The 12367-nt window shown below is 44.8% G+C and overlaps 1 protein-coding gene across 2 annotated transcripts in view; it reads right to left on the reverse strand.

The window, feature by feature from the left end:
• The window catches only part of anos1b (anosmin 1b), a 220003-nt gene that overhangs the window by 32706 nt on the left and 174930 nt on the right, over window positions 1–12367 (reverse strand). For both annotated transcript variants that reach the window (XM_055943785.1, XM_055943784.1), the window contains exon 6: window positions 1346–1475. In XM_055943785.1, the coding sequence (XP_055799760.1) occupies window positions 1346–1475 (130 nt within the window). The remainder of the gene's footprint in view (window positions 1–1345; window positions 1476–12367) is intronic.

Below are 12367 nucleotides of genomic sequence, written 5' to 3' on the forward strand. Positions count from 1 at the left end.
CTAGCCAAGGACACTGTCGGCCAGCCCAGCCAAGGACGTTGTCGACCCACCAACCAAGGACACTGTCGGCCCTCCGGCCAAGGACACTGTCGACCAGCCCAGCCAAGGACACTGTCGGCCCTCCGGCCAAGGACACTGTCGGCCAGCCCAGCACAGATAGCATATTTTTCTTTCCGCCTCATGAACTCACACCAAATGCGGGTAATTCCTCAAATAAATGACTTTGGCTGGAGCCATTCCTGGCATTGGATTCCCATTACCTCAGTCTGCTAACCATTATATTTTTGGGCTCCTTCAGAGGGAGAATGGGTGTGGATTTAGCACATGCCAATCAGCACACACACACACATACGTGCGCACCCACTTATATATTACACACACACACGTGCATACACACGAGTGTGCACACACACATGCACGCAACCTCACACACGCACAAACACACACACACACACACACACACACACACACACACACACACACACACACACACACACACACACACACACACACACACACACACACACACACACACACACACACACACACACACACACACACACACCTCACAGCGGTCGGGCATTCGGGGCGCCCTGTCCTCCAAAACATCGGAGGGAGGAGATGGATTCATCTCTGAATAAATAAATTAAATCAAGTTGTTCCTGTCTGCTGACCTGGGCTGACATCTCATCTTCTGTGTAGAGGACAGCCAAGAGGGACAGAAACCTCCTCCTGGCTCGGAAACATTTGTTTACTGCAGCTGTGGAAAGGGTTTATTTCTGCCAGAACAGAACATCTCTCTCCAGCGCTTCAGAACACGTAAAACATCTGACAGGCGGCGCAAGCCAGATCACACAGAGACCGAGTGTTGCGTGGGTGTGTGTGTGTGTGTGTGTGTGTGTGTGTGTGTGTGTGTGTGTGTGTGTGTGTGTGTGTGTGTGTGTGTGTGTGTGTGTGTGTGTGTGTGTGTGTGTGTGTGTGTGTGTGTGTGTGTGTGTGTGTGTGTGTACATTGTATCAGAATGACACCGGGATAAGCACTTTGAATAGGTTAGATTACACTGGAATTGTTTTGTTAGATTACTCGTTGGTTATTACTGCATTGTCGGAACTAGAAGCACAAGCATTTCGCTACACTCGCATTAACATCTGCTAACCATGTGTATGTGACAAATAAGATGTGATTTTGATTTGATAAGCACTTTGAATAGATCACGGAAAACGGTCATAGTGGAGCTGCGACGCTCGCACTCTGTGACAAAGACGTTCATCTCGTTAAAACTTAGTGAAGACGACTTGGTGACCAGAACGAGTCTGTTGAAAGGTTGCCGGTGTCGTGCTCTTACCTCTGGTTGAGAAGAAGTGTTTGCTGGGGGTGGTGAAGCCGCGGGTGCCTTGGCTGTTGACAGCGCTCACCCTAAACTGGTACCACCTGTGGGCACGGATGTCCTTCAGCACCGCTCGGTCCTCCATCGTCTACAGAGGGTTAGAGGTCAGAGGTCAGATAATATTACTCCACATTGACCCTGTTCAAGTTCAAACCTTTCAAATGCATCCTACCTTGCTCCCTTCCTGGGAGTAAGCTTATCACTGATCCAACACATTTGAAAAGGTGAAAGCAGGTAAGGAATTGTGCATTTATAAAGTATTAGAACAAGCCCCTGGATCAAATACAAGGAAGGGAATCAGAAAGGAAGATAAGGATGAATTCATAAAGTATCGGCAGTGGTGGAAAAAGTACCCAATTTTCATACTTGAGTAAAAGTAAAGATAACTAATGACTCAAATAAAAGTCAGTCACACAGTAAAATACTACTTGAGTAAAAGTCTAAAAGTATTTGGTTTTAAATATCAAAAGTAAAAATATAAATCATTTAAAAAATCCTGATATTAAGCAAACCAGACAGCATCATTTAAAAACAAATGTTTTTACAGAGAGCCAGGGACACACTCCAACGCTCAGACATAATTTACAAACTAAGCATGTGTTTAGTGAGTCCGCCAGACCAAAGATAGTAGGGATGACCAGGGATGTTCTCTTGATAAGTGTGTGAATGAGACCATTTTCCTGTCCTGCTAAGCATTCAAAATGTAACGAGTACTTTTGGGGTCAGGGAAAATGTATGGAGTAAAAAGTACATAATTTTCTTACGGAATATAGTGAAGTAAAAGTTGTCAAAAATATAAATAGTAAAGTAAAGTACAGATACCCCCAAAAAACAACTTTTACTTTCAAGTATTTTTATTTTTTATTTTTTTTGTGTGTGAATTTTACCCCCTTTTTCATGGTATCCAATTGTTAGTAGTTACTACCTTGTCTCATCGCTACAACTCCCGTACGGGCTCGGGAGAGACGAATGTCGAAAGCCATGCGTCCTCCGAAGCACAACCCAACCAAGCCGCACTGCTTCTTTAACACAGCGCGCCTCCAACCGGAAGCCAGCCGCACCAATGTGTCAGAGGAAACACCTGGCGACCTGGTCAGCGTGCACTGCGCCCGGCCCGCCACAGGAGTCGCTGCTGCGCGATGAGACAAGGATATCCCTACTGGCCAAACCCTCCCTAACCCAGACAATTGTGCGTCGCCCCACGGAGCGCCCGGTCGCGGCCGGCTGCGACAGAGCCTGAGCGCGAACCCAGAGTCTCTGGTGGCACAGCTAGCGCTGCGATGCAGTGCCCTAGACCACTGCGCCACCCGGGAGGCCCGCTCTTTCAAGTATTTTGACTTAAGTACTTTACACCACTGAGTATTGGAACAGGCCCCTGAATGTTGGATTAGATTTACATCAACATCAGCTAAGAATCAATCAGACTGCGAAGAGAGGGAGATATCTCTGTAGGACTGCAGTGTTGACAGCCAATCTACCTGCAGCTAGACCTGGATTGTAACTGAGTTACTTGACAGATAGACTTTCCCCTCCCACCAGTCAATGGATGAGATCCAGACTGTTCAGTTCTTCAAGTGGTTCCGGTGACACACAACATCTTCATGGCTAAGAGCAGTTATTTTCCCTGAGTGATTCATTGAATCATTATTGAATCGTTGAGTTCATCTTGATTCTTCATCACGTTAGTGTGATGTGTCATTAGTGCTGGTAGGACTATGGGCCTCCCTGTGACGATCCATGGACAGACATGAGGCCTGGAACTGAAATGCACTGAATCTGTGGATGGATGGAGGGGAGGGATGGAGGGGAGGGATGGAGGGGAGGGATGGATGGAGGGGAGGGATGGAGGGGAGGGATGGAGGGGAGGGATGGATGGAGGGGAGGGATGGAGGGGAGGGGTGGATGGAGGGGAGGGATGGAGGGATGGAGGGGAGGGATGGAGGGAAGAGAGGGAGGGATGGAGGGGAGGGGATGGAGGGGATGGGAGGGGAGGGATGGAGGGGAGGGAGGGAGGGATGGAGGGGAGGGAGGGAGGGATGGAGGGGAGGGGATGGATGGAGGGGTGGAGGGAAGGGAGGGAGGGATGGAGGGGAGGGGAGGGATGGAGGGGATGGAGGGAAGGGAGGGAGGGATGGAGGGGAGGGGAGGGGAGGGATGGAGGGGAGGGGATAGATGGAGGGATGGAGGGAAGGGAGGGAGGGATGGAGGGGAGGGGAGGGGAGGGGATGGAGGGGATGGGATGGAGGGGATGGATGGAGGGGATGGATGGAGGGGAGGGGATGGGAGGGGAGGGATGGAGGGGATGGGAGGGGAGGGATGGAGGGGAGGGAGGGAGGGATGGAGGGGAGGGATGGAGGGGAGGGAGGGAGGGATGGAGGGGAGGGGAGGGATGGAGGGGAGGGATGGAGGGATGGAGGGAAGGGAGGGAGGGATGGAGGGATGGAGGGATGGAGGGGATGGATGGAGGGATGGAGGGAAGGGAGGGAGGGATGGAGGGAGGGGAGGGATGGAGGAATGGATGGAGGGGAGAGATGGATAGAGTGGAGGGATGGAGGGAAGGGAGGGAGGGATGGAGGGATGGAGGGATGGAGGGGAGGGATGGAGGGATGGAGGGAAGGGAGGGAGGGATGGAGGGATGGAGGGGAGGGATGGAGGGATGGAGGGATGGAGGGATGGAGGGAGGGGAGGGATGGAGGAATGGATGGAGGGGAGAGATGGATAGAGTGGAGGGATGGAGGGAAGGGAGGGATGGATGGAGGGGAGGGATGGAGGGGAGGGGAGGGGAGGGATGGAGGGGAGGGGATGGAGGGATGGATGGATGGAGGGGAGGGATGGAGGGATGGAGGGATGGAGGGATGGAGGGGAGATAGTACAGCTCTAATCCACTTACTCCAGTACAGCTCTAATCCACTGACTCCAGTACAGCTCTAATCCACTGACTCCAGTCCAGCTCTAATTCACTGACTCCAGTCCAGCTCTAATCCACTGACTCCAGTACAACTCTAATCCACTGACTCCAGTCCAGCTCTAATTCACTGACTCCAGTCCAGCTCTAATCCACTGACTCCAGTCCAGCTCTAATCCACTGACTCCAGTCCAACTCTAATCCACTGACTCCAGTCCAGCTCTAATCCACTGACTCCAGTCCAGCTCTAATCCACTGACTCTAGTCCAGCTCTATTCCACTGACTAAAGTCCAGCTCTAATCCACTGACTCTAGTCCAGCTCTAATCCACTGACTCCAGTCCAGCTCTATTCCACTGACTCTAGTCCAGCTCTAATCCACTGACTCCAGTACCGCTCTAGTACAGCTCCAATTCATGCAGTGTTTGTGTGTCTGTATGAGCATGAGTGTGTTGAATCACTTGTCAATAAATATTCTATTTGATGGAGTTTGGAGTAGAGTAGAGTAGAGAGTACAGCATTAGAGAGAGTAGAGTAGAGTAGAGCATTAGAGAGAGTAGAGTAGAGTACAGCATTAGAGAGAGTAGAGTAGAGTAGAGCATTAGAGAGAGTAGAGTAGAGTACAGCATTAGAGAGAGTAGAGTAGAGTAGAGCATTAGAGAGAGTAGAGTAGAGCATTAGAGAGAGTAGAGTAGAGTAGAGCATTAGAGAGAGTAGAGTTCAGCATTAGAGATAGTAGAGTACAGCATTAGAGAGAGTAGAGTACAGCATTCGAGAGAGTAGAGTAGAGTAGAGCATTAGAGAGAGTAGAGTAGAGCATTAGAGAGAGTAGAGTAGAGTAGAGTAGAGCATTAGAGAGAGTATAGTAGAGTAGAGTAGAGCATTAGAGAGAGTAGAGTACAGCATTAGAGAGAGTAGAGTAGAGTAGAGTAGAGTAGAGCATTAGAGAGAGTAGAGTAGAGCATTAGAGAGAGTAGAGTAAGGTACAGCATTAGAGAGAGTAGAGTAGAGTACAGCATTAGAGAGAGTAGAGTAGAGTAGAGTAGAGCATTAGAGAGAATAGAGTAGAGCATTAGAGAGAGTAGAGTAAGGTACAGCATTAGAGAGAGTAGAGTAGAGTAGAGTAGAGAGTACAGCATTAGAGAGAGTAGAGTAGAGTAGAGTAGAGAGTACAGCATTAGAGAGAGTAGAGTAGAGTAGAGTAGAGCATTAGAGAGAGTAGAGTAGAGCATTAGAGAGAGTAGAGTAAGGTACAGCATTAGAGAGAGTAGAGTAGAGTAGAGTAGAGCATTAGAGAATAGAGTAGAGTAGAGCATTAGAGAGAGTAGAGTAAGGTACAGCATTAGAGAGGGTAGAGTAGAGTAGAGAGTACAGCATTAGAGAGTAGAGTAGAGCATTAGAGAGAGTAGAGTAGAGTAGAGCATTAGAGAGAGTAGAGTAGAGTAGAGCATTAGAGAGAGTAGAGTAGAGTAGAGCATTAGAGAGAGTAGAGTAGAGTAGAGTAGAGCATTAGAGAGAGTAGAGTAGAGTAGAGCATTAGAGAGAGTAGAGTAGAGTAGAGCAATAGAGAGAGTAGAGTAGAGTAGAGTACAGCATTAGAGAGAGTAGAGTAGAGCAATAGAGAGAGTAGAGTAGAGTAGAGCATTAGAGAGAGTAGAGTAGAGCATTAGAGAGAGTAGAGTAGAGTAGAGCATTAGAGAGAGTAGAGTAGAGCATTAGAGAGAGTAGAGTAGAGTAGAGCATTAGAGAGAGTAGAGTAGAGTACAGCATTAGAGAGAGTAGATTAGAGTAGAGCATTAGAGAGATTAGAGTAGAGTAGAGCATTAGAGAGAGTAGAGTAGAGTAGAGCATTAGAGAGAGTAGAGTAGAGTAGAGCATTAGAGGGAGTAGAGTATAGTAGAGTACAGCATTAGAGAGAGTAGAGTAGAGCATTAGAGAGAGTAGAGTAGAGTAGAGCATTAGAGAGAGTAGAGTAGAGCATTAGAGAGAGTAGAGTAGAGCATTAGAGAGAGCAGAGTAGAGTAGAGCATTAGAGAGAGTAGAGTAGAACATTAGAGAGAGTAGAGTAGAGCATTAGAGAGAGTAGCGTAGAGCATTAGAGAGAGTAGAGTAGAGTAGAGCATTAGAGAGAGTAGAGTAGAGCATTAGAGAGAGTAGAGTAGAGTACAGCATTAGAGAGAGTAGAGTAGAGCATTAGAGAGAGTAGAGTAGAGCATTAGAGAGAGTAGAGGAGAGTACAGCATTAGAGAGAGTAGAGTAGAGTAGAGCATTAGAGAGAGTAGAGTAGAGCATTAGAGAGAGTAGAGTAGAGTACAGCATTAGAGAGAGTAGAGTAGAGTAGAGTAGAGCATTAGAGAGAGTAGAGTAGAGCATTAGAGAGAGTAGAGTAGAGCATTAGAGAGAGTAGAGTAGAGTAGAGCATTAGAGTAGAGTAGAGTAGAGCATTAGAGAGAGTTGAGAAGAGCATTAGAGAGAGTAGAGTAGAGTAGAGCATTAGTGAGAGTAGAGTAGAGCATTAGACAGAGTAGAGTAGAGCATTAGAGAGAGTAGAGTACAGCATTAGAGAGAGTAGAGTAGAGCATTCGAGAGAGTAGAGTAGAGCATTAGAGAGAGTAGAGTAGATTAGAGCATTAGAGAGAGTAGAGTAGAGTAGAGCATTAGAGAGAGTAGAGTAGAGTAGAGCATTAGAGAGAGTAGAGTAGAGTAGAGCATTAGAGAGAGTAGAGTAGAGTACAGCATTAGAGAGAGTAGAGTAGAGTAGAGCATTAGAGAGAGTAGAGTAGAGCATTAGAGAGAGTAGAGTAGAGTACAGCATTAGAGAGAGTAGAGTAGAGCATTAGAGAGAGTAGAGTAGAGCATTAGAGAGAGTAGAGGAGAGTACAGCATTAGAGAGAGTAGAGTAGAGTAGAGCATTAGAGAGAGTAGAGTAGAGCATTAGAGAGAGTAGAGTAGAGTACAGCATTAGAGAGAGTAGAGTAGAGTAGAGCATTAGAGAGAGTAGAGTAGAGCATTAGAGAGAGTAGAGTAGAGTAGAGCATTAGAGAGAGTAGAGTAGAGTAGAGCATTAGAGTAGAGTAGAGTAGAGCATTAGAGAGAGTAGAGTAGAGCATTAGAGAGAGTAGAGTAGAGTAGAGCATTAGAGAGAGTAGAGTAGAGCATTAGAGTAGAGTAGAGTAGAGCATTATAGAGAGTAGAGTAGAGCATTAGAGAGAGTAGAGGAGAGTACAGCATTAGAGAGAGTAGAGTAGAGTAGAGCATTAGAGAGAGTAGAGTAGAGCATTAGATAGAGTAGAGTAGAGTACAGCATTAGAGAGAGTAGAGTAGAGTAGAGCATTAGAGAGAGTAGAGTAGAGCATTAGAGAGAGTAGAGTAGAGCATTAGAGAGAGTAGAGTAGAGTAGAGCATTAGAGTAGAGTAGAGCATTAGAGAGAGTAGAGTAGAGCATTAGAGAGAGTAGAGTAGAGTAGAGCATTAGAGAGAGTAGAGTAGAGCAGTAGAGAGAGTAGAGTAGAGCATTAGAGAGAGTAGAGTAGAGTAGAGCATTAGAGAGAGTAGAGTAGAGCATTAGAGAGAGTAGAGTAGAGCATTAGAGAGAGTAGAGTAGAGCATTAGAGAGAGTAGAGTAGAGCATTAGAGAGAGTAGAGTAGAGTAGAGCATTAGAGAGAGTAGAGTAGAGTAGAGCATTAGAGAGAGTAGAGTAGAGTAGAGCATTAGAGAGAGTAGAGTAAAGTAGAGCATTAGAGAGAGTAGAGTAGAGTAGAGCATTAGAGAGAGTAGAGTAGAGTAGAGCATTAGAGAGAGTAGAGTAGAGTAGAGTAGAGCATTAGAGAGAGTAGAGTAGAGTAGAGCATTAGAGAGAGTAGAGTAGAGTAGAGCATTAGAGAGAGTAGAGTAGAGTAGAGTACAGCATTAGAGAGAGTAGAGTAGAGCATTAGAGAGAGTAGAGTAGAGTAGAGCATTAGAGAGAGTAGAGTAGAGCATTAGAGAGAGTAGAGTAGAGTAGAGCATTAGAGAGAGTAGAGTAGAGCATTAGAGAGAGTAGAGTAGAGTAGAGCATTAGAGAGAGTAGAGTAGAGTACAGCATTAGAGAGAGTAGATTAGAGTAGAGCATTAGAGAGAGTAGAGTAGAGTAGAGCATTAGAGAGAGTAGAGTAGAGTAGAGCATTAGAGAGAGTAGAGCAGAGTAGAGCATTAGAGGGAGTAGAGTATAGTAGAGTACAGCATTAGAGAGAGTAGAGTAGAGCATTAGAGAGAGTAGAGTAGAGTAGAGCATTAGAGAGAGTAGAGTAGAGCATTAGAGAGGGTAGAGTAGAGTAGAGCATTAGAGAGAGTAGAGTAGAGCATTAGAGAGAGCAGAGTAGAGTAGAGCATTAGAGAGAGTAGAGTAGAACATTAGAGAGAGTAGAGTAGAGCATTAGAGAGAGTAGCGTAGAGCATTAGAGAGAGTAGAGTAGAGTAGAGCATTAGAGAGAGTAGAGTAGAGCATTAGAGAGAGTAGAGTAGAGTACAGCATTAGAGAGAGTAGAGTAGAGCATTAGAGAGAGTAGAGGAGAGTACAGCATTAGAGAGAGTAGAGTAGAGTAGAGCATTAGAGAGAGTAGAGTAGAGCATTAGAGAAAGTAGAGTAGAGCATTAGAGAGAGTAGAGTAGAGCATTAGAGAGAGTAGAGTAGAGTACAGCATTAGAGAGAGTAGAGCAGAGTAGAGTAGAGCATTAGAGAGAGTAGAGTAGAGCATTAGAGAGAGTAGAGTAGAGTAGAGCATTAGAGAGAGTAGAGAAGAGCATTAGAGAGAGTAGAGTAGAGTAGAGCATTAGAGAGAGTAGAGTAGAGCATTAGACAGAGTAGAGTAGAGCATTAGAGAGAGTAGAGTACAGCATTAGAGAGAGTAGAGTACAGCATTCGAGAGAGTAGAGTAGAGCATTAGAGAGAGTAGAGTAGATTAGAGCATTAGAGAGAGTAGAGTAGAGTAGAGCATTAGAGAGAGTAGAGTAGAGTAGAGCATTATAGAGAGTAGAGTAGAGTACAGCATTAGAGAGAGTAGCGTAGAGTAGAGCATTAGAGAGAGTAGAGTAGAGCATTAGAGAGAGTAGAGTACAGCATTAGAGAGAGTAGAGTAGAGAATTAGAGAGAGTAGAGTAGAGCATTAGAGAGAGTAGAGTAGAGTACAGCATTAGAGAGAGTAGAGTAGAGTAGAGCATTAGAGAGAGTAGAGTAGAGCATTAGAGAGAGTAGAGTACAGCATTAGAGAGAGTAGAGTAGAGCATTAGAGAGAGTAGAGTAGAGCATTAGAGAGAGTAGAGGAGAGTACAGCATTAGAGAGAGTAGAGCAGAGTAGAGCATTAGAGAGAGTAGAGTAGAGCATTAGAGAGAGTAGAGTAGAGTACAGCATTAGAGAGAGTAGAGTAGAGTAGAGCATTAGAGAGAGTAGAGTAGAGCATTAGAGAGAGTAGAGTAGAGTAGAGCATTAGAGAGAGTAGAGTAGAGTAGAGCATTAGAGTAGAGTAGAGTAGAGCATTAGAGAGAGTAGAGTAGAGCATTAGAGAGAGTAGAGTAGAGTAGAGCATTAGAGAGAGTAGAGTAGAGCATTAGAGTAGAGTAGAGTAGAGCATTAGAGAGAGTAGAGTAGAGCATTAGAGAGAGTAGAGGAGAGTACAGCATTAGAGAGAGTAGAGTAGAGTAGAGCATTAGAGAGAGTAGAGTAGAGCATTAGAGAGAGTAGAGTAGAGTACAGCATTAGAGAGAGTAGAGTCGAGTAGAGCATTAGAGAGAGTAGAGTAGAGCATTAGAGAGAGTAGAGTAGAGCATTAGAGAGAGTAGAGTAGAGTAGAGCATTAGAGTAGAGTAGAGCATTAGAGAGAGTAGAGTAGAGCATTAGAGAGAGTAGAGTAGAGTAGAGCATTAGAGAGAGTAGAGTAGAGCATTAGAGAGAGTAGAGTAGAGTAGAGCATTAGAGAGAGTAGAGTAGAGCATTAGAGAGAGTAGAGTAGAGTAGAGCATTAGAGAGAGTAGAGTAGAGTAGAGCATTAGAGAGAGTAGAGTAGAGCATTAGAGAGAGTAGAGTAGAGTACAGCATTAGAGAGAGTAGAGTAGAGTAGAGCATTAGAGAGAGTAGAGTAGAGCATTAGAGAGAGTAGAGGAGAGTACAGCATTAGAGAGAATAGAGTAGAGTAGAGCATTAGAGAGAGTAGAGTAGAGTACAGCATTAGAGAGAGTAGAGTAGAGTAGAGCATTAGAGAGAGTAGAGTAGAGCATTAGAGAGAGTAGAGTAGAGCATTAGAGAGAGTAGAGTAGAGCATTAGAGAGAGTAGAGTAGAGAATTAGAGAGAGTAGAGTAGAGTAGAGCATTAGAGAGAGTAGAGTAGAACATTAGAGTAGAGTAGAGTAGAGCATTAGAGAGAGTAGAGTAGAGCATTAGAGAGAGTAGAGGAGAGTACAGCATTAGGGAGAGTAGAGTAGAGTAGAGCATTAGAGAGAGTAGAGTAGAGCATTAGAGAGAGTAGAGTAGAGTAGAGCATTAGAGAGAGTAGAGTAGAGCATTAGAGAGAGTAGAGTAGAGCATTAGAGAGAGTAGAGTAGAGTAGAGCATTAGAGAGAGTAGAGTAGAGTAGAGCATTTGAGAGAGTAGAGTAGAGTAGAGCATTAGAGTAGAGTAGAGTAGAGCATTAGAGAGAGTAGAGTTCAGCATTAGAGAGAGTAGAGTAGAGCATTAGAGAGAGTAGAGTAGAGTAGAGTACAGCATTAGAGAGAGTAGAGTAGAGTAGAGCATTAGAGAGAGTAGAGTAGAGCATTAGAGAGAGTAGAGTAGAGTAGAGCATTAGAGAGAGTAGAGTAGAGCATTACAGTAGAGTAGAGTAGAGCATTAGAGAGAGTAGAGTAGAGCATTAGAGAGAGTAGAGTAGAGCATTAGAGAGAGTAGAGTACAGCATTAGAGAGAGTAGAGTAGAGCATTAGAGAGAGTAGAGTACAGCATTAGAGAGAGTAGAGTACAGCATTCGAGAGAGTAGAGTAGAGCATTAGATAGAGTAGAGTAGAGTAGAGCATTAGAGAGAGTAGAATAGAGTAGAGCATTAGAGAGAGTAGAGTAGAGTAGAGCATTAGAGAGAGTAGAGTAGAGTACAGCATTAGAGAGAGTAGAGTAGAGCATTAGAGAGAGTAGAGTAGAGCATTAGAGAGAGTAGAGTAGAGTACAGCATTAGAGAGAGTAGAGTAGAGTAGAGCATTAGAGAGAGTAGAGTAGAGCATTAGAGAGAGTAGAGTAGAGTAGAGCATTAGAGAGAGTAGAGTAGAGCATTAGAGAGAGTAGAGTAGAGTACAGCATTAGAGAGAGTAGAGTAGAGTAGAGCATTAGAGAGAGTAGAGTAGAGCATTAGAGAGAGTAGAGTAGAGTACAGCATTAGAGAGAGTAGAGTAGAGTAGAGCATTAGAGAGAGTAGAGTAGAGTAGAGCATTAGAGAGAGTAGAGTAGAGTAGAGCATTAGAGTAGAGTAGAGTAGAGCATTAGAGATAGTAGAGTAGAGCATTAGAGAGAGTAGAGTAGAGCATTAGAGTAGAGTAGAGTAGAGCGTTAGAGAGAGTAGAGTAGAGCATTAGAGAGAGTAGAGTAGAGCATTAGAGAGAGTTTAGTAGAGTAGAGCATTAGAGTAGAGTAGAGTAGAGCATTAGAGAGAGTAGAGTAGAGCATTAGAGAGAGTAGAGTTCAGCATTAGAGAGAGTAGAGTAGAGCATTAGAGAGAGTAGAGTAGAGTACAGCATTAGAGAGAGTAGAGTAGAGTAGAGCATTAGAGAGAGTAGAGTAGAGCATTAGAGAGAGTAGAGTAGAGTAGAGCATTAGAGAGAGTAGAGTAGAGTAGAGCATTAGAGTAGAGTAGAGTAGAGCATTAGAGAGAGTAGAGTAGAGCATTAGAGAGAGTAGAGTAGAGCATTAGAGAGAGTAGAGTACAGCATTAGAGAGAGTAGAGTTTAGCATTAGAGAGAGTAGAGTACAGCATTCGAGAGAGTAGAGTAGAGCATTAGAGAGAGTAGAATAGAGTAGAGCATTAGAGAGAGTAGAGTAGAGCATTAGAGAGAGTAGAGT

Source organism: Salvelinus fontinalis, chromosome 14 (genome assembly GCF_029448725.1).
Source record: "Salvelinus fontinalis isolate EN_2023a chromosome 14, ASM2944872v1, whole genome shotgun sequence".
NCBI lineage: Eukaryota > Metazoa > Chordata > Actinopteri > Salmoniformes > Salmonidae > Salvelinus > Salvelinus fontinalis.